The following is a 21920-nucleotide window of genomic DNA, read 5'->3' as shown; positions in this document are numbered from 1 at the left end:
GTGGTGTGATGTGAGAGGTGGTGATGGTGGTAGTGGAAGTGGACTGATGGTGGTGGGATTACATTTTTATCTGGTTTTTTTTTACACTTCTATATGTTTATTTGCTGTCAAGCTTTCTTAATTCCACTCAGAATAAACCTGAATTACATAGGCCATAAAAGAGAGACAATTAATGATGCTATAATGGAGAAATTTATTGAAAATGTATACTAAATACTAAAATTAATCATAAGGATAAATGTGGTAAATAATTGATAATTTAATCCTTTAAAAGCAGCAATTTGAAAACTCAATGATTACTCCAGATCTGTGCAAGGTTCAGTACACATTTCCCAATGAGGAACCCACCAACATCACCTATCCAGTGTAATCTGTACCTCTACATGTTCACAATTCATGTTTATATTAACAATTTAAGATACATATCTGGATTATGCATACCTCGCCATGAAAACTTGCACACCAGATTTAAACAAAACAAAATTCACCTACAGCATGACAGTACATTCATTAAAAGGAGATTATATTTATGTAAAGATTTAGTCATAGAAACATTTTGTGTTCAGATGATTGTCATGTACTCAGGAGCTCCACAAAATACCTTTAGACACCTGAAAATGCAAATTGGGAAAAATAGCTGATACATTTGGATGCAATCAAAATGAGTAATGCTACGAGTTACATTATTGTGTAATGTATTCCTGCACCTTTACTGAAAAAGCATTTTCAGTAAATTCATAAACTGAGCACCAATCATGTTATATTTTAAGAATTATTGCTTTTCACATTGTAGTTATGATTGCTGCAAGAGGGGCTGTCAAACATCAAACCATGTGCTCAACAATAACAAACTCAAAACTAGCCTGTGGCAGAACTATCTTTGGTACTGTTTATATCACTCCAGTAACTGTATAAAGCATGAGGAAGCATGGAAAGCAGTTTCGTTTTGTCAGTGTAATGGTTCACCTGTGCTTCAGTCAGTCCTGATAAAAGGCCCCACAGATATGGAGGAGGTGTGACTGATGTCCACAGACCTGGCAAATCTGTGGTAGTATCCGGGGTGACAATGCTATACAAGATAAAATGGATTTATTGAGACAAACATCCATTTTAATCCCTCAATATTCATTTATGAGAACAGTAGGTATCATTAGAAGAGCACATGTCCAAGTTTGAACACTTTAGCTTGCAAATAAAAAATAAAACATTACTATTCACAGTAATGTAATACCCTGTAATTAGATTACAGTGGCACAGTAGAGTAATACACTGTAGTTTTAGTATAATGCTTAGGTCTGCTCTCTCTTTACCACTGGAGTGTGATTGAGAGGAAGGAGCTGTCAGAACTCACCACTGCACAGTTGTTGTTTTGCAGTAGACAAAGGTGAATGGAGCAGTGAAGGAAGACCTTGGGGTAATCGTCAAAAGCAAACATCTTGAAGAGGAAGCGGGCGGTTGTGGAGACACCGTTCTGAAGCACTTCCACTGAGTTATCATCTGGATTAGGACACCTGAAAATATTTAGGATATTTTACTTTTACCAGTTATGGAGGCAGGCTTTCAAATATGCAGTTATTTGTAACTTATAAAATGACAATTCACATATTGCTATAGGTTTATGCCTAAATCAGTATAATCATTATGTGTATGTTTTTATATATATATATATTTATTGATTTATTTTTTTTTAAGGTTTTTTTTTTAGTTTTTCTAGTATGTGGGTTGAGCCCACAAAAAAGATTTCCTTTTCCCAATGTGCTGTTTGTCATGGTCGCCCCTCCCTGGCATTGGCGGTTCTCACAGGGAAGGCTTCTGTTTTGTTATCTTCCTCATTTTTTTGTGTTTTTTTGTTTTGTTTTCCATGTACTTCCTTGTTTTAGTTTCAGTTTTCTCTACCCCCCCTTGTTCAGTTGTCCAACTGTTATTGGTTCCATCTGTGTATAGTTATTCCCTTATTAGTTTGTATATTTAAGACCTGTGTTTTGTTATCCATGTTGTTGGTTATTTTGTAGGTTTGGCTCATTTGGTTGTTTGTAGGTTCAGTATTCTTTGCATGCAGTTAATGTTCTTCATTGTTCTTGTTTGTTTATGTTTGCCCTTGTCATGTCTGTGTTTAAGTTTTCTGATCTTCCTCCCCGGTGTTCTGTAATGGCTCATTTCTGGTTTATATTCATTGGTTTTGTTTGTACTTGTTATTATTTAATAAAATCCCTCCTCACGTTTGCATCCTGCCTCTTGCCCCATCTCATCGTTACACTGTTGTTGTTTCTTAAAATAACTCTAAAGACCTACTCCAGGTTCTCTAGATAACATCATCATTGAGCTTGAGACCCTCCTGAGTAAATTCCCCATTGAAGGAAACCCACTCATTCTCCATCGTGACTTCAACCTTCCATCACACAAGCTACATTCCTCCTGCATCCTTCCACTGTTGTAATCATTTGACCTCACCCTCAACCAGAGTGGGCAATGTTCTGGACTATTTTTCACCCAGACCACCATAGCTCCAGACATTGCAGTAAGCCCCTTCACCTCTCAAACCTTTCTATCCTTCTCTCTCCCTCTTCTTGTGATTCTCACTCTTCTTTCTATCCACACCTCCCCATGTTTTTCCTCCTTCCATTACAATCTGTGCTCCATAAGTCCCTCCTTCTTTGCTTCTACTATATTTTCTACCCTCCCTCACTCTGACTCTCTTTCTTCTCTATCCCTGGATATAGTTACTAATATTTTCCTTTCTACACTCTCCTCACCTCTCTCCTACAGACTTGCAAGATCTGCCCTCTGGCTAATGGAAGCACTGTATTGCCAAAGGAGAGAACTAAGAACTGCAGAGAGGTATTAGAGGAAAACTCACCTAGATTCAGAACTCAATTCATACCAGTCTCTCCTTTCCAATTTCTCACTGGAAATAAAATCTGCAGTCATCATACTACAGAGGAAAATTTGAATCATCAGCATATGATCCATATAAGTTCTTCAGTATTTTTTCTTCTCTCCTTTACCCTCCCCCCTCCTACCTCATCTTTTACTCCTGAGAATTTCCTCACCTTCTTTGAGAAGAAGGTTGCAGCAATTCACCAGCCTTTTCCTCTCTTTCCACCAGTGTTCTGACACTTTCTGACACTCAAGTTTCCAGCCATATCTCAGCTTCCTAGACTGACACTGGATGACAGCCCCCTACTTGTCTCCTTCTGTAGCTGCTCACAGCCTGGGCATAACTTTGGACAACCAGTTGTCATTCTCAACTCATGTTTCAAACCTGACCTGGCCTTGTAGGTTTCTCCTTTGTAACATACAAAAGATCTGGACCTTTCTTTCACAGGAAGCTACCCAGGTGCTTGTGCAGTTACTTGTCATCTCAAAGCTAGACTACTGCAACTTGCTACTTGCTGGTCTTCCTCTCTGGACCATCAGACCTCTACAAGTTATCCAGAATGCAGCAGCACAACTAGTCTTCAATCTTCCCAAGTTCACAGGCCACTCCACTGCTGCGTTCCCTTCATTGGCTTCCAGTAGGTGCCCGCATCAAAATTAAAATCCTGATGTTCTCATTCAAAGCCAAAAATGGACCATCCCCTCTGTACGTGATGACAATGGTCAAGGACCAATCTGTACCTTGGCTACTTCACATCTCAAGTTCAAAAATGCTTGTTTGTCCTGGCTCTCAGATGGTGTAAAGAACTTCCATTGGCTATCCAGACAGCACAGTGCCATGCAGTCTTCAAATGTAGACTTTAGACTTATCTATTTGTAGAGTATTTAAATGGCCATTGATCCTGCAACTAGGTTAACTAACTGAAACCCAGACTTGTCTGGTACTGTTTATTATTGCACTTCTCATTGTCTGATATAGAGTTTATGCTTATTTTGGATTTCTAGGTATCAATATTGATTCCTGAATCTCAGCAGTAGTTCAATGATATCTTGAGCTCTAACCCACTGTACTTGACTTGTAATCAGAAGGTTGCTGGTTCAAGCCCCACCACCGCCAAGGTGCCACTGTTGGGTCCTTGAACAAGGCTCTTAACCCTTGTACTCAGTCATAATGTAAGTCACTTTAGATAAAAACATCAGCTAAATGCAAATATAAATAAGAGTGTCAGTTAAATGCCATAAATCTAAATGTAAATATTCCAAGAAAGCCAAAGTGCCTTACGTATTAATGATGAGGTCCCAGCGGACAGTATAGTTGCGGTCATTCTCAGGAGTGGCCCAACATGAATCAATTACTATAGCAATTTGATGGCTGTCCACTCCTTGAACAAACACTGCCACATAGATCCTCTGGTCGACCTCTATGTTTGCTCTGCCATTGTAAGGGTGGGAGAAACCAGCATCCTTATAGGGAATCATCCTGACCTGGTACATCCCCACACCATCAGGAAGGGTCTTGTGTACTATGCTGAAGAAAAGTACAACAACATTAATAGACAGCACATTGCAAAGAAAGTTCATTTAATGCAAATTTCATGCAGAAGACAATTTAATGTGCTGTACAGACAAAACACGACAGAAAAGTGATATGTTGCCATGCTGTACAAATGTAATTCTTGGCATACCACTAAAATTATTCACATGCATGAAAATTATTCTGAGCTTATTATAAAAACCTTAAAAGCTGTACAAGACTACATATTTATGGTGTTTTAGTGCATACATTTAAATATGTGTTAAAACATACATATTTGTGGTATTTTAAGGCAGTAGTCCATCTCACCTCCACAAAGGGTGGAGTTCTGTTTTCATAGTCAGTGTCTGAGTGAGCTGGTAGATGCAGGAGAAGGGCATTTCCAGCTTTTTATGTTTATTAAAGGGGCTTCTTGATGAGTTGAGTCTGCCCTGGATAGTGTTTTCATAGATAAAGTGGGTGCCGTTGGTCTATAGATGTTAAAATAGAGGTAAATTTATACAGTAAATGTGATTTTAAAAAATCTGGTAATATCACATATCATAATATCATTTTGTTAATGTGTAGGTAAAGCATTATTCAGACTGCCTATGTAGTTTTTAGCACACAGGGGAAACTTAAATTATATTGTTACAATAATAATGCAACAAGAAAGTGTGATAAAGAGTTTAGTACAAAATATTACCATGAGGTTTGTGCCACAGACATGTTTATCATTATCAAAATGTAACACCAGTCTTCCATTTGTGACTGTTCCTCTGCAGCTGGGGTCATTCAGGTGCAGGCTGTTTCCAGGGAAACCAGCTTCAAAGAGCTGACAGCGGGACAGAGATATGGTGCCAGAGCTGCCCTCACACACTTCAATAGCATCTAGAACACAGAGAAGGGACGTGAAAAAAAAATACCATTGAAATGAATAAATGATGTTGGATAAACTCTGCCAAGGTTACCAGATTTCCACACAAGTATATTGAAATTTGATTTTACCATAAGACTCGGGGTGTGGTCGACGATGATCCTGAATACAGAAGCAGCCATAGACACCATCTGTCTCCCCACACCACTCATCTTCAGTGCAGTTCAGCTCCACACAGGGGTCCACCCACGCTAAACAGAGGAAAAATCAAGAACATACACAGACAAAATTTTATTCACATTATGCATACAGTGTAAACATATCCATTGCATTCAAATTCTCATTCTCAACAAAATGAAATCTAGGAAAAGTATATAAATATTCCACGCTGCTCAAATGACAGCACGACAAGAGAAGTGAACAACGCAGATCAGTGGAAAGTGTAGAATTATTTTCCACCATGGTGTGAGCATGGAGTTTCAGTACACTATGTTACATAAAACACTACAAAAGAGGTAAAAAAGAAAAGCAGACTTACGGCAAGACAGGTCAGCACGCCAGTCTGAGATCTGGAGCTGCATCATGACACAAGCAGCCTGATAGGCCTCCACAGCTGAACACAGCATGTCACTGGTTGATGGGTAGGCACAAAGGTCATACACACAGGAAGTGAAGTAAGGGGCAGGGTTGACATGGCCATGGCAGAGGTGGAAGGGTCCACTGGTGTTAGTGATGATGCTGCAGAGGTCAGAGTACCTCAGTCTAAAGGGACAAGTATTAGGATCTGCTGTCTGGTCAGTAGCACCACACCTGGAAAAAAACACAGAATGGTCAGGGACTTTACATGGGACAGTGAAACTGAAAACTGAATTTTACTTGGATGATGTTGTTTCAAAATAAAGTAGTCTCCAGGATTTGCTCTACATATCATGTTTATTGGAAACAGTTGCTGAATTAGTCACAGCAACTGTGAGTTCCTGCACACATTGTACAAGGACACATTGGTACACATTGTGCACCTGTATCTGTGTATTGTCATTTCAAAGAATGCATTTATTGTTCTGTTTTTTCCAGATAGAGTTAGAATGTATCTACCCTGGGCTGCTGGTGTTTGATTTCCAGCTGTTTCCGAAAGCAGTGTCATTGGGTGCCAGAGCTCCGCTGGGCAAAGTCTTGTCATCTGTTGGGTCTCCATTATTGTTTCCACACACTCCACAAACAGATCCACGGAATCTTGGGCCCAGTCTCACTGAAAGTGTAGAACGACCATCAAAGTACACCAGGAGCTTACTTGATGCATTCACAACCACAAAATTTAGCTCCTGATGAACTTCTGCCAGATAACTGATTTGAAAAGCAGATGAATTCACAATATTCCCATCAACCTACAAAGGGGAAAAAAAAAAGTTAATAAGAACAGAGAGATGGAAAAATATCAGAATTTCACAAGCAGGGGAGCACAATGCATGATATTAATTAATACCTTCACTCTCCCATTTTGTCCAATGGAAATCTGTGTGTGCTGAGCTCCTTGACTTAGCCACACATCCACTGCAGACACAAAGGACACGGCCATGTTCCCACGGTGTATGTTGGTGGCCACCACACGGAATCCCAGCTCATTATTATCCACATACCCACAGGTCTGAGAAATCTCATATGAACAAGTACCCTGGAGAAAAACACATTATTGAACTTTACAGAGTAGTAGATTTCAGTTCAGTTTCACTGAATGGCTCATTTTCCCCGAAATGGAAGGCCTTCATGGATTAACCTCCACTAGAGTAAGATTTTAGCCATGTTCTTTTTATTTGAGCTTTCTATCCATTTTATATGATTGTGTATTTTTGATTGCTTTAGTACATATATTACACATTTATGATTATATCATCTGCTTTTTTAAAAGATAGAATCATATTAATGAAAAGAGAGCCATGAAGCAGCTCATTCTTGCCTGAAAGGTGGCCAGAGCTCCATCAAAGGTGAGGTAATGGGGGTCCCCCCACACCATGCAGGAGGACATTTGGCTGTAGCAGCCACGCTGGCCATTCCTGACTGCACACTCCTCAGTGGGAGAGCAGGAGGTGGAGAGGCAGCGCAGGTCATTAGGAGCAAAGCACTCACAATGTTGAAAACATCCTGGAGTCCAGAACTGATTGCCAATCTGGAAAAAAACACCTTGGATTTACAAAGCTGCCTCAGAGCACACCAAACAATTTCTCTCCTTTGGACAAAAGAAACCAAAGTGGATAAGTTCAGCCATTTTGCACAACGCCATGTTTGGTATAAAACAAATGCAGAATATCATTACAAACACCTCATAGCAGTCATTACAATAGGAGATTGAGTAATGATGATTTGGGCATGTTTTGCCAGAAGAGGGTATAGTCATCAAGTCGCCAAGGTGACCAAGAAGTGGATTTTATGCCAAAGTTCTTTAGAGAAATCAAGAGAGCAGGTGTCCCAGAGCATTGACTGCAGTGTTATATATTGACTTTGGTGTTATATATCAGTTTTAGGATCGTTCACATTTTAGAACAAATTGTCATTTAGTATAAATTTATTAATGTACTTGCAGATTATTAATTGCAAAATATAGGAACCCACATGAAAGTAGAGTCCATTGTACAAGCAGCCACACTGTTCCACTGGTACACAGAGACCTCCACTCCTCACGAAGCCTTCATTACAGAAACAGCCCTCTGAACATGTCCTCTCACATACAGCATCAACGCTGCTGGCACAGGTGTGCCCACAGTCTGTACCACACAGCTCGTAGTGGCTGTTCACGGGACACTCCACGCCTGAGAAATTTAAGACAGAATTAAGAAACACATTGTGCTGTATCACCCTACTGTGCAACAGTAGATATACCTCAATAACAGGTGTATAACGTCCCACATACTGTGAGAATTCTTAAGAATTTTATATGGCTGTATGACAGACAATACATCAGAGGATCCCTCATTTTAAACCACATAAACTTGCAAGACAGTGCTCTGCAGGCAGGCTCTTTCCTGGTTTGCACCAAGTGACTTACGGCAGGTCGTGTTCTGTCTCCAGGGGTAGATAGTTGCTTTGGCAGACTGGCAGGCACTGACATAGGTTTGGATGGAACGGCACAGAACATCGTTACTGTACCCAGAGAGGCAAACATCAAATGCACAGTTGTTGAAGTAGGCCTCAGGACCCACATAGGCATGGCAGAAGCCGAAGGGACCCTGCCTGTCTCTGAGGATCTCACATTGAGTCCGTGCCCTAGTTTGGTCTGGACATGATGGACAGGAGTCTCCACACCCATCACTGCACAGTGTGTCATTCTGCACTTTCCAGCTGGCTCCAAACTGGGAAGCTGAAGTGCCCAGTGCACCTGAACGCGTGAGGAAATCGTCACGTGTCTGGCCATTGTAGTTACCGCAAAGACCACATGTGACTCCACTGTAATTTGCTGGCACAGTGATGCGCACCACCCATGAGCCATCATAACTCACACTAAGGCCAAAGTCAGTTGAAATGAAAGTGTTCTGTTCACTGGAGTAAATGGACACTCGGCCAGAATCAAGCAGGACAGGAAGGTGCCTGGTCTCGTTATCAATCTGATGAAGAGAAAGCCCAACCATATAGATTATTACAACATAGGGATGTGCCTCAATATATGATGGCCTTATAACCATTCCCCCATGTTCAACATGTCTTCCAGTGCATAATATTTGCTTTCATCTTCCAGCTAGTATAAGGTAATTAATAATGTACGATGACCATTACTTTCATGGAGGATCTCCTTAATCCACCAGCTGTGGCTGTCCTCCTTACCTCAATAGTGCCATGCATGTCGCGTGAGATGTGCAACAGATGTCCTGAGACATTGACGTAAACTTCAGCAGTGATTGAAACTGGGAGTCCATTCCATGCTTCATTCCTTGCTGAAACCTGGAAGTACGGTAGTCGTCGAGTATTATTGCATACAGTTGCCAGTATGTATTGGCATGTGCCCTGGAAGTCAAATGTGCGGCCATCGAAAGAGATGTAGTGGGGGTCCCCTGAAGCAGAGCACGTGGCACGGGGTTGAGGATGGCAGCCGAATTCTCCCCCAACAATACTGCAGGTTTCCTGACCGCTGCAAGATGATGGGACACAGTGAACTAAACCTGTGGTCCCGTCACAGTCACACAAAGACTGGCACTGCTCGCCATACCAGAAACGCTCTCCACCCTGCCTGTAGCGCCCTTCATGGAGACAGCCACAGCCCGTGGGGGGCACACAGCGTTCTCCACTTAGCAAGAGCCCATCGTTACACTGACATCCTTCCTGGCAGTGCTGGGTACACAGGAAGGGGAATGATAGACTAGGGCACGCAGCAGGGCAGGAAGTGCCACACAACTCATAGTGGCTGTTGACTGGGCAGGGGAACTCTGTAATCAAAAAGAGATCTAGTTAGCTTTTGGCTGTTCGAAATACTTTATCAAGTGTGGACAACTACTACGCAGTGATGTACTATGACAACAAAGATTAGTTTGTTTTACACTGTTGTCCAGTACTCACCACACTTTGTGATATTTCTCCATTCTCCCACTCTAATACCATTTTGCTGGCAGAGTACAGAGTAGCCTCTCAGCACTTCGCACAAGGACTCTCTGGCTCCCCCGGTCTGTTCCAGTGAATGGGTGCAATCTGCTACCCATTGCCTAGGGTCCAGGCTGCTGTGACACTGAGCAAATGGTCCACGTGCTGAGGCCATGATGCTGCAGTTCTGTGTGAATTGGCTGGTATTCTGATAATATCCCGTTTGCCAGATGCCTGCGGACTCCATGCAGTAGGCTGAGAGGGACCCATCTCGCCAGCTATCCCCAAACCCCCGTGAGTCATTAAGCAAGACTCCGACTGGGCTGTAAAACTCGTCTGCCTGGTTGCCATTCAAATTCCCACACAGACCACCAAGTGAGCCATTGTAAGTGCTGGGTGCAGTGATTCTGATTAGGTGTGGCCAGTCTGCTCGCACAATTACACCAAAGGTTGTCTCCATAATGATACCTTTCACACTGCTGTGGTAGATAAGGATTCGACCACTGGCAAGTGCGAAGGGAAGAGAAACCACTTGTCCACTCACCTAGGGGAAACAATGTTGGCAAGAAATGGTTGATTATGATCAAGATCCTAAAAAAACCTGTAGCCCAGCAGCTAAGGATGGGCCCGCTCGTTGAGTCTTTGGGCCCCCTCGTTGAGTCCTCATGTGGTTTCTTCCTCAAGCTCTAGGAAGTTTTCCCTTGCCACGGTCACCCTTGGCTTGCATAGTGGGGGCTTGGACTCAGACATGTGTAAAGCTGCTTTGTGACAGCGGTTGTAAAAAGCACTATATAAATAAATTTGATGATGTATTATGTCCAGTGGTTATCCTATTGTTAATATTGTTCTACAAATGCCATTAGAAAACATTGAAATAATTTAGTATCCAGTGTAAAAAGTGAGCTTACCTGTGCTTTTCCTCCATCTGCCATCTCAATAGAGACCTGAGTTCCCTCTGCGTCAAACCTCAGCACCCTAATAAAGTCCTGTGGACCTCTGGGCACTTTCTGCACTGTCACTTCAAAGTTTGGTAGCTGGGATGGCCCCATTACCCTAGTCAGGGTGAGTCCACAAGCTCCTGGATAACTGAACATCACTCCATCAAAGGTGTGATATGTGCCTAGTCCTTCCACCAAGCAGGTGGAATAACTGGTGGGTCTGCAACCTCTTACTCCGTTATACAATCCGCACGTCTCCTGTCGACCACACTGGTGATTCTGGCAGCTCATTGCTCTATTGCTGCAAACGCACTGTCTTCCACAATCTGCACCCAGTACCACAGACTGGCCTTCAGCATAGTAGAGTCCTTCAAAAGTGCAGCCACAGTTAGCTTCAGGAACACATTCTCCAGCACTCAGGACATACCCTGCATCACAGATACAGCTCTCCTTGGTTTGGCAAGGGGCAGCTTGAAGGTGCAGAAGGGTTACTGCAGGTCGCAGGGCAGCTTGTTCCCTGGGTTTCAAAGTGACTGTGGGCAGGACATGGGATTTCTGCAAGTAAATGGAAAAAGATTGGTTATGGATTTTGATAAGCTGGAACAACGATTTCCTATCCTGTACACTTATTCATGACATATGGAAACCATTAAGACCCCTACCACAGAATCCTGGTCTCCTCCACTGGCCCAGCTGAATGCCCTGCTGCTGGCACTGAGCAGCATACACGTTGAGTGCCTGGCACAGGATTGGCTGGTATCCTCCTCCCACACAAAGATCATAAACACAGTTCTCTGTAAATATCTGGGGTGCCAGCCTTGATTGGCAAGTGGAAAAAGGGCCACTGGAATTTGCTAGGATTCCACAGAAGGCTCCACTCCTGTAAAGACTGGTCTGAGCTGTGGTACAAGATGAACAAGCCAAACCTGAACACCGAGTGTTCTGACAGACAGGATATATGTCTCCTGGTACTTTCCAGGAGTTTGCAAAGTCCAGATCTGAACTCAAGATCTGTCCAGATGGTGTGCGGAAGTCATCTTCTGGATGGTGATTGAAGTTGCCACACAGGCCACAAGTGGCATTCTGGTAGTCGTAAGGTACACTGATGGTCACATAGTGATTTGAATCATATGTAACAACCAATCCAAAATCAGTACTGATGGCCACAGAGAAACCAGACTGATAAACTTGAATGGAGCCATTGTGGAGGCTGAAAGGTGCTGCTGCAAAGCTTCCATTTACCTGCAGAGAAAACAGTAGAAATTAGAGTAATATACAAAATCAAAAGAGTACACTGATGTAATGTCATGATGCGGACCTTGGCCTGATATTGATGATCTTTCACTAGTTCCAGTTCTTCGTTATAGACAAATACTCTGACCAGGCGTGTCCATGCCACACTTGTACTACCACGATTCTCATTCTTGCCTTCAATGCGATAATATGGTAATCCCCTGCCACAAACCTATAGAGAAAATCAATCTCATATTCAGATCCTTTTAAAACAGACTCCTTCATATTAAATATGGTTTTCTCTCATCCAATCGCAAAAAAAATAAAAATCAGTGTTAAAAACTAAACCTCAGACAGGACGTAGGTGCAGGTCCCTTGAAAATGAAAGATTTGATTGTCAAAGGTGTAGTAGTGGGGGTCCCCAGAGATGGTACAGGTCTGGCGCTGAATGTTTTGGCAGCTGTACTGGAAAGCAGCAGGACGGCAGGCTTGAGAGAAGGTGCAGGGCTGTGAACTGCACTGGAGACCCCTGCTGCTACAGGTGCATCTCTGCTGGCAAGAGGCATCTGTCCAAAAAGAGCTTCTCTGTGGCACAGTACCACCTGATAGAACAAAACATTTCAGTTAGATCCGAAGTAATTCACTGTGAATCTATCAAGAAATTTTACATGCATAAATTGCACACTACCATTAAACAGACATGTTTGTGATCCCTGGTCTACACGGAAGGCCCATCTGCCTGTCACGTTCACGTTGCTGCTGTTTGTGAAGCTTGTGTAGTTGTATTGAAATGACCCAGGAATAGAGAAATTGTAACTCCCGTCATCGGTACCATAACCAGCCTAGCAAATGACACACAGCATATAATAATCATATATATGCCGCATGTATTATCACCCTTAAACATAAGGGCATTCTAAGCTTTTCATTCCCATATTGTGCTCACCTGTACCAACATACTTGTTGGAGCAATCTGACCATAGTTCATCAGTATAAAGGAGAGATGGCCATCTGAAATCAAAACTACTTGGAAAGATGGTTCCTGGAAAAAACAAAAGATTAAAAAGTGAGACATATTTTAAAATCTAACTAAACTTAGTCCATGTACAATTTTTCAGTCTAGCTTTCGGTTTATCATTTTGACTTAAAAAATTCTCTCGATACCACTAGTCAGGAATTCAGTTCACGATTTAATTAAGCACATGACATCCAAAGTTTTCAAAGTCATTTCTTACTGTTCCTGAGTTGGGATAGTAAGCTACTCTGGCCCACGTTGTAACAAAAACCCACGTTGCTCTGAATCTCAGCTGAGCAAAGTATTGGTAAATATCTTGGGTAGCTTGAGTAAGAACACTGCCAGAAGTGTACTGCCGATATGAGATGACTCCTCTTCCTCGAAAAATGCATGTCCAGAATGGAGCAATGATGTCAGGCACCCCATGACGAGGGAAAGGGTAAGAAACACAGCTGTCCCACACATTATCAAAGGTTAAGTATCCGTTCTCATTGATCTGCAGAAGAAAATCACATTATATTTCACATGAATTAGAAGCCCTTTGCTTTACCAATGACAGTCTACAAAAATCAGATTGACATACACATTACAGCTTGAGACAGCACCAACATTAAAAAGTATAAAATTTATTTAGATTGATTTACATATGTTTGGCTGTATGTTTTTCCAAAGAATAAAAACGGCTGCACCAAAGAGACAGCCGGTGAGCGTCCATCACTCATTATGTCTCCAACTCCAAATGGATAGAAAGGCCCTGAGACACAAAAGATAAAGGAAGATTTAATGTCACCATATAAAACTGAGTGCTCAGAATAATAACTTTTTAGACATTTGTTTATCTCCATTAACAATCTAGTTCAAAGAACAGTACAAACTTGTAGTTGTGAGTCAATTAGCAGAGAAGAACAGTACTTTTGGCGCTCACACACATTTGTTCAGAGTATACCTACAGTAAAACCCCCAATGTCCTTTCAGTTCATGTTCTGAATTGAAATTTAAGACCAGACTCTCAATTTATGCAAGTATGGAAGACTTACGGCAAGACAGGTCAGCACGCCAGTCTGAGATCTGGAGCTGCATCATGACACAAGCAGCCTGATAGGCCTCCACAGCTGAACACAGCATGTCACTGGTTGATGGGTAGGCACAAAGGTCATAAACACAGGAAGTGAAGTAAGGGGCAGGGTTGACATGGCCATGGCAGAGGTGGAAGGGTCCACTGGTGTTAGTGATGATGCTGCAGAGGTCAGAGTACCTCAGTCTAAAGGGACAAGTATTAGGATCTGCTGTCTGGTCAGTAGCACCACACCTGGAAAAAAACACAGAATGGTCAGGGACTTTACATGGGACAGTGAAACTGAAAACTGAATTTTACTTGGATGATGTTGTTTCAAAATAAAGTAGTCTCCAGGATTTGCTCTACATATCATGTTTATTGGAAACAGTTGCTGAATTAGTCATAGCAACTGTGAGTTCCTGCACACATTGTACAAGGACACATTGGTACACATTGTGCACCTGTATCTGTGTATTGTCATTTCAAAGAATGCATTTATTGTTCTGTTTTTTCCAGATAGAGTTAGAATGTATCTACCCTGGGCTGCTGGTGTTTGATTTCCAGCTGTTTCCGAAAGCAGTGTCATTGGGTGCCAGAGCTCCGCTGGGCAAAGTCTTGTCATCTGTTGGGTCTCCATTATTGTTTCCACACACTCCACAAACAGATCCACGGAATCTTGGGCCCAGTCTCACTGAAAGTGTAGAACGACCATCAAAGTACACCAGGAGCTTACTTGATGCATTCACAACCACAAAATTTAGCTCCTGATGAACTTCTGCCAGATAACTGATTTGAAAAGCAGATGAATTCACAATATTCCCATCAACCTACAAAGGGGAAAAAAAAAAAGTTAATAAGAACAGAGAGATGGAAAAATATCAGAATTTCACAAGCAGGGGAGCACAATGCATGATATCAATTAATACCTTCACTCTCCCATTTTGTCCAATGGAAATCTGTGTGTGCTGAGCTCCTTGACTTAGCCACACATCCACTGCAGACACAAAGGACACGGCCATGTTCCCACGGTGTATGTTGGTGGCCACCACACGGAATCCCAGCTCATTATTATCCACATACCCACAGGTCTGAGAAATCTCATATGAACAAGTACCCTGGAGAAAAACACATTATTGAACTTTACAGAGTAGTAGATTTCAGTTCAGTTTCACTGAATGGCTCATTTTCCCCGAAATGGAAGGCCTTCATGGATTAACCTCCACTAGAGTAAGATTTTAGCCATGTTCTTTTTATTTGAGCTTTCTATCCATTTTATATGATTGTGTATTTTTGATTGCTTTAGTACATATATTACACATTTATGATTATATCATCTGCTTTTTTAAAAGATAGAATCATATTAATGAAAAGAGAGCCATGAAGCAGCTCATTCTTGCCTGAAAGGTGGCCAGAGCTCCATCAAAGGTGAGGTAATGGGGGTCCCCCCACACCATGCAGGAGGACATTTGGCTGTAGCAGCCACGCTGGCCATTCCTGACTGCACACTCCTCAGTGGGAGAGCAGGAGGTGGAGAGGCAGCGCAGGTCATTAGGAGCAAAGCACTCACAATGTTGAAAACATCCTGGAGTCCAGAACTGATTGCCAATCTGGAAAAAAACACCTTGGATTTACAAAGCTGCCTCAGAGCACACCAAACAATTTCTCTCCTTTGGACAAAAGAAACCAAAGTGGATAAGTTCAGCCATTTTGCACAACGCCATGTTTGGTATAAAACAAATGCAGAATATCATTACAAACACCTCATAGCAGTCATTACAATAGGAGATTGAGTAATGATGATTTGGGCATGTTTTGCCAGAAGAGGGTATAGTCATCAAGTCGCCAAGGTGACCAAGAAGTGGATTTTATGCCAAAGTTCTTTAGAGAAATCAAGAGAGCAGGTGTCCCAGAGCATTGACTGCAGTGTTATATATTGACTTTGGTGTTATATATCAGTTTTAGGATCGTTCACATTTTAGAACAAATTGTCATTTAGTATAAATTTATTAATGTACTTGCAGATTATTAATTGCAAAATATAGGAACCCACATGAAAGTAGAGTCCATTGTACAAGCAGCCACACTGTTCCACTGGTACACAGAGACCTCCACTCCTCACGAAGCCTTCATTACAGAAACAGCCCTCTGAACATGTCCTCTCACATACAGCATCAACGCTGCTGGCACAGGTGTGCCCACAGTCTGTACCACACAGCTCGTAGTGGCTGTTCACGGGACACTCCACGCCTGAGAAATTTAAGACAGAATTAAGAAACACATTGTGCTGTATCACCCTACTGTGCAACAGTAGATATACCTCAATAACAGGTGTATAACGTCCCACATACTGTGAGAATTCTTAAGAATTTTATATGGCTGTATGACAGACAATACATCAGAGGATCCCTCATTTTAAACCACATAAACTTGCAAGACAGTGCTCTGCAGGCAGGCTCTTTCCTGGTTTGCACCAAGTGACTTACGGCAGGTCGTGTTCTGTCTCCAGGGGTAGATAGTTGCTTTGGCAGACTGGCAGGCACTGACATAGGTTTGGATGGAACGGCACAGAACATCGTTACTGTACCCAGAGAGGCAAACATCAAATGCACAGTTGTTGAAGTAGGCCTCAGGACCCACATAGGCATGGCAGAAGCCGAAGGGACCCTGCCTGTCTCTGAGGATCTCACATTGAGTCCGTGCCCTAGTTTGGTCTGGACATGATGGACAGGAGTCTCCACACCCATCACTGCACAGTGTGTCATTCTGCACTTTCCAGCTGGCTCCAAACTGGGAAGCTGAAGTGCCCAGTGCACCTGAACGCGTGAGGAAATCGTCACGTGTCTGGCCATTGTAGTTACCGCAAAGACCACATGTGACTCCACTGTAATTTGCTGGCACAGTGATGCGCACCACCCATGAGCCATCATAACTCACACTAAGGCCAAAGTCAGTTGAAATGAAAGTGTTCTGTTCACTGGAGTAAATGGACACTCGGCCAGAATCAAGCAGGACAGGAAGGTGCCTGGTCTCGTTATCAATCTGATGAAGAGAAAGCCCAACCATATAGATTATTACAACATAGGGATGTGCCTCAATATATGATGGCCTTATAACCATTCCCCCATGTTCAACATGTCTTCCAGTGCATAATATTTGCTTTCATCTTCCAGCTAGTATAAGGTAATTAATAATGTACGATGACCATTACTTTCATGGAGGATCTCCTTAATCCACCAGCTGTGGCTGTCCTCCTTACCTCAATAGTGCCATGCATGTCGCGTGAGATGTGCAACAGATGTCCTGAGACATTGACGTAAACTTCAGCAGTGATTGAAACTGGGAGTCCATTCCATGCTTCATTCCTTGCTGAAACCTGGAAGTACGGTAGTCGTCGAGTATTATTGCATACAGTTGCCAGTATGTATTGGCATGTGCCCTGGAAGTCAAATGTGCGGCCATCGAAAGAGATGTAGTGGGGGTCCCCTGAAGCAGAGCACGTGGCACGGGGTTGAGGATGGCAGCCGAATTCTCCCCCAACAATACTGCAGGTTTCCTGACCGCTGCAAGATGATGGGACACAGTGAACTAAACCTGTGGTCCCGTCACAGTCACACAAAGACTGGCACTGCTCGCCATACCAGAAACGCTCTCCACCCTGCCTGTAGCGCCCTTCATGGAGACAGCCACAGCCCGTGGGGGGCACACAGCGTTCTCCACTTAGCAAGAGCCCATCGTTACACTGACATCCTTCCTGGCAGTGCTGGGTACACAGGAAGGGGAATGATAGACTAGGGCACGCAGCAGGGCAGGAAGTGCCACACAACTCATAGTGGCTGTTGACTGGGCAGGGGAACTCTGTAATCAAAAAGAGATCTAGTTAGCTTTTGGCTGTTCGAAATACTTTATCAAGTGTGGACAACTACTACGCAGTGATGTACTATGACAACAAAGATTAGTTTGTTTTACACTGTTGTCCAGTACTCACCACACTTTGTGATATTTCTCCATTCTCCCACTCTAATACCATTTTGCTGGCAGAGTACAGAGTAGCCTCTCAGCACTTCGCACAAGGACTCTCTGGCTCCCCCGGTCTGTTCCAGTGAATGGGTGCAATCTGCTACCCATTGCCTAGGGTCCAGGCTGCTGTGACACTGAGCAAATGGTCCACGTGCTGAGGCCATGATGCTGCAGTTCTGTGTGAATTGGCTGGTATTCTGATAATATCCCGTTTGCCAGATGCCTGCGGACTCCACGCAGTAGGCTGAGAGGGACCCATCTCGCCAGCTATCCCCAAACACCCGTGAGTCATTAAGCAAGACTCCGACTGGGCTGTAAAACTCGTCTGCCTGGTTGCCATTCAAATTCCCACACAGACCACCAAGTGAGCCATTGTAAGTGCTGGGTGCAGTGATTCTGATTAGGTGTGGCCAGTCTGCTCGCACAATTACACCAAAGGTTGTCTCCATAATGATACCTTTCACACTGCTGTGGTAGATAAGGATTCGACCACTGGCAAGTGCGAAGGGAAGAGAAACCACTTGTCCACTCACCTAGGGGAAACAATGTTGGCAAGAAATGGTTGATTATGATCAAGATCCTAAAAAAACCTGTAGCCCAGCAGCTAAGGATGGGCCCGCTCGTTGAGTCTTTGGGCCCCCTCGTTGAGTCCTCATGTGGTTTCTTCCTCAAGCTCTAGGAAGTTTTCCCTTGCCACGGTCACCCTTGGCTTGCATAGTGGGGGCTTGGACTCAGACATGTGTAAAGCTGCTTTGTGACAGCGGTTGCAAAAAGCACTATATAAATAAATTTGATGATGTATTATGTCCAGTGGTTATCCTATTGTTAATATTGTTCTACAAATGCCATTAGAAAACATTGAAATAATTTAGTATCCAGTGTAAAAAGTGAGCTTACCTGTGCTTTTCCTCCATCTGCCATCTCAATAGAGACCTGAGTTCCCTCTGCGTCAAACCTCAGCACCCTAATAAAGTCCTGTGGACCTCTGGGCACTTTCTGCACTGTCACTTCAAAGTTTGGTAGCTGGGATGGCCCCATTACCCTAGTCAGGGTGAGTCCACAAGCTCCTGGATAACTGAACATCACTCCATCAAAGGTGTGATATGTGCCTAGTCCTTCCACCAAGCAGGTGGAATAACTGGTGGGTCTGCAACCTCTTACTCCGTTATACAATCCGCACGTCTCCTGTCGACCACACTGGTGATTCTGGCAGCTCATTGCTCTATTGCTGCAAACGCACTGTCTTCCACAATCTGCACCCAGTACCACAGACTGGCCTTCAGCATAGTAGAGTCCTTCAAAAGTGCAGCCACAGTTAGCTTCAGGAACACATTCTCCAGCACTCAGGACATACCCTGCATCACAGATACAGCTCTCCTGGTTTGGCAAGGGGCAGCTTGAAGGTGCAGAAGGGTTACTGCAGGTCGCAGGGCAGCTTGTTCCCTGGGTTTCAAAGTGACTGTGGGCAGGACATGGGATTTCTGCAAGTAAATGGAAAAAGATTGGTTATGGATTTTGATAAGCTGGAACAACGATTTCCTATCCTGTACACTTATTCATGACATATGGAAAACCATTAAGACCCCTACCACAGAATCCTGGTCTCCTCCACTGGCCCAGCTGAATGCCCTGCTGCTGGCACTGAGCAGCATACACGTTGAGTGCCTGGCACAGGATTGGCTGGTATCCTCCTCCCACACAAAGATCATAAACACAGTTCTCTGTAAATATCTGGGGTGCCAGCCTTGATTGGCAAGTGGAAAAAGGGCCACTGGAATTTGCTAGGATTCCACAGAAGGCTCCACTCCTGTAAAGACTGGTCTGAGCTGTGGTACAAGATGAACAAGCCAAACCTGAACACCGAGTGTTCTGACAGACAGGATATATGTCTCCTGGTACTTTCCAGGAGTTTGCAAAGTCCAGATCTGAACTCAAGATCTGTCCAGATGGTGTGCGGAAGTCATCTTCTGGATGGTGATTGAAGTTGCCACACAGGCCACAAGTGGCATTCTGGTAGTCGTAAGGTACACTGATGGTCACATAGTGATTTGAATCATATGTAACAACCAATCCAAAATCAGTACTGATGGCCACAGAGAAACCAGACTGATAAACTTGAATGGAGCCATTGTGGAGGCTGAAAGGTGCTGCTGCAAAGCTTCCATTTACCTGCAGAGAAAACAGTAGAAATTAGAGTAATATACAAAATCAAAAGAGTACACTGATGTAATGTCATGATGCGGACCTTGGCCTGATATTGATGATCTTTCACTAGTTCCAGTTCTTCGTTATAGACAAATACTCTGACCAGGCGTGTCCATGCCACACTTGTACTACCACGATTCTCATTCTTGCCTTCAATGCGATAATATGGTAATCCCCTGCCACAAACCTATAGAGAAAATCAATCTCATATTCAGATCCTTTTAAAACAGACTCCTTCATATTAAATATGGTTTTCTCTCATCCAATCGCAAAAAAAATAAAAATCAGTGTTAAAAACTAAACCTCAGACAGGACGTAGGTGCAGGTCCCTTGAAAATGAAAGATTTGATTGTCAAAGGTGTAGTAGTGGGGGTCCCCAGAGATGGTACAGGTCTGGCGCTGAATGTTTTGGCAGCTGTACTGGAAAGCAGCAGGACGGCAGGCTTGAGAGAAGGTGCAGGGCTGTGAACTGCACTGGAGACCCCTGCTGCTACAGGTGCATCTCTGCTGGCAAGAGGCATCTGTCCAAAAAGAGCTTCTCTGTGGCACAGTACCACCTGATAGAACAAAACATTTCAGTTAGATCCGAAGTAATTCACTGTGAATCTATCAAGAAATTTTACATGCATAAATTGCACACTACCATTAAACAGACATGTTTGTGATCCCTGGTCTACACGGAAGGCCCATCTGCCTGTCACGTTCACGTTGCTGCTGTTTGTGAAGCTTGTGTAGTTGTATTGAAATGACCCAGGGATAGAGAAATTGTAACTCCCGTCATCGGTACCATAACCAGCCTAGCAAATGACACACAGCATATAATAATCATATATATGCCGCATGTATTATCACCCTTAAACATAAGGGCATTCTAAGCTTTTCATTCCCATATTGTGCTCACCTGTACCAACATACTTGTTGGAGCAATCTGACCATAGTTCATCAGTATAAAGGAGAGATGGCCATCTGAAATCAAAACTACTTGGAAAGATGGTTCCTGGAAAAAACAAAAGATTAAAAAGTGAGACATATTTTAAAATCTAACTAAACTTAGTCCATGTACAATTTTTCAGTCTAGCTTTCGGTTTATCATTTTGACTTAAAAAATTCTCTCGATACCACTAGTCAGGAATTCAGTTCACGATTTAATTAAGCACATGACATCCAAAGTTTTCAAAGTCATTTCTTACTGTTCCTGAGTTGGGATAGTAAGCTACTCTGGCCCACGTTGTAACAAAAACCCACGTTGCTCTGAATCTCAGCTGAGCAAAGTATTGGTAAATATCTTGGGTAGCTTGAGTAAGAACACTGCCAGAAGTGTACTGCCGATATGAGATGACTCCTCTTCCTCGAAAAATGCATGTCCAGAATGGAGCAATGATGTCAGGCACCCCATGACGAGGGAAAGGGTAAGAAACACAGCTGTCCCACACATTATCAAAGGTTAAGTATCCGTTCTCATTGATCTGCAGAAGAAAACCACATTATATTTCACATGAATTAGAAGCCCTTTGCTTTACCAATGACAGTCTACAAAAATCAGATTGACATACACATTACAGCTTGAGACAGCACCAACATTAAAAAGTATAAAATTTATTTAGATTGATTTACATATGTTTGGC

General features: G+C 43.1%; 1 protein-coding gene across 1 annotated transcript; it reads right to left on the bottom strand.

Moving 5' to 3' along the window:
- Positions 1-176: 176 nt before the first annotated feature.
- LOC113588926 (alpha-tectorin-like) lies at positions 177-21208 on the bottom strand. The gene is given in 38 exon segments (XM_081715716.1): positions 177-611; positions 967-1069; positions 1352-1511; positions 4160-4405; positions 4721-4881; positions 5097-5281; positions 5399-5518; positions 5806-6077; positions 6363-6652; positions 6751-6939; positions 7222-7431; positions 7875-8071; positions 8308-8863; positions 9081-9679; positions 9810-10374; positions 10739-11218; positions 11220-11323; positions 11431-12010; positions 12087-12233; positions 12350-12603; positions 12690-12843; positions 12948-13043; positions 13237-13512; positions 13706-13770; positions 14054-14325; positions 14611-14900; positions 15000-15188; positions 15471-15680; positions 16124-16320; positions 16557-17112; positions 17330-17928; positions 18059-18623; positions 18988-19571; positions 19680-20259; positions 20336-20482; positions 20599-20852; positions 20939-21092; positions 21197-21208. Coding segments are annotated over 37 exon segments (10611 nt in total). The 3' UTR covers positions 177-611; positions 967-973.
- Between the last annotated feature and the right edge of the window lie 712 nt (positions 21209-21920).

This window comes from Electrophorus electricus, chromosome 6 (assembly GCF_041902795.1).
Source record: "Electrophorus electricus isolate QZ-2024a chromosome 6, ASM4190279v1, whole genome shotgun sequence".
Classification (NCBI taxonomy): domain Eukaryota; kingdom Metazoa; phylum Chordata; class Actinopteri; order Gymnotiformes; family Gymnotidae; genus Electrophorus; species Electrophorus electricus.
The sequence above is the reverse complement of the archived record's forward strand: the minus strand, read 5'-3'. Positions and strand labels throughout refer to the sequence as shown.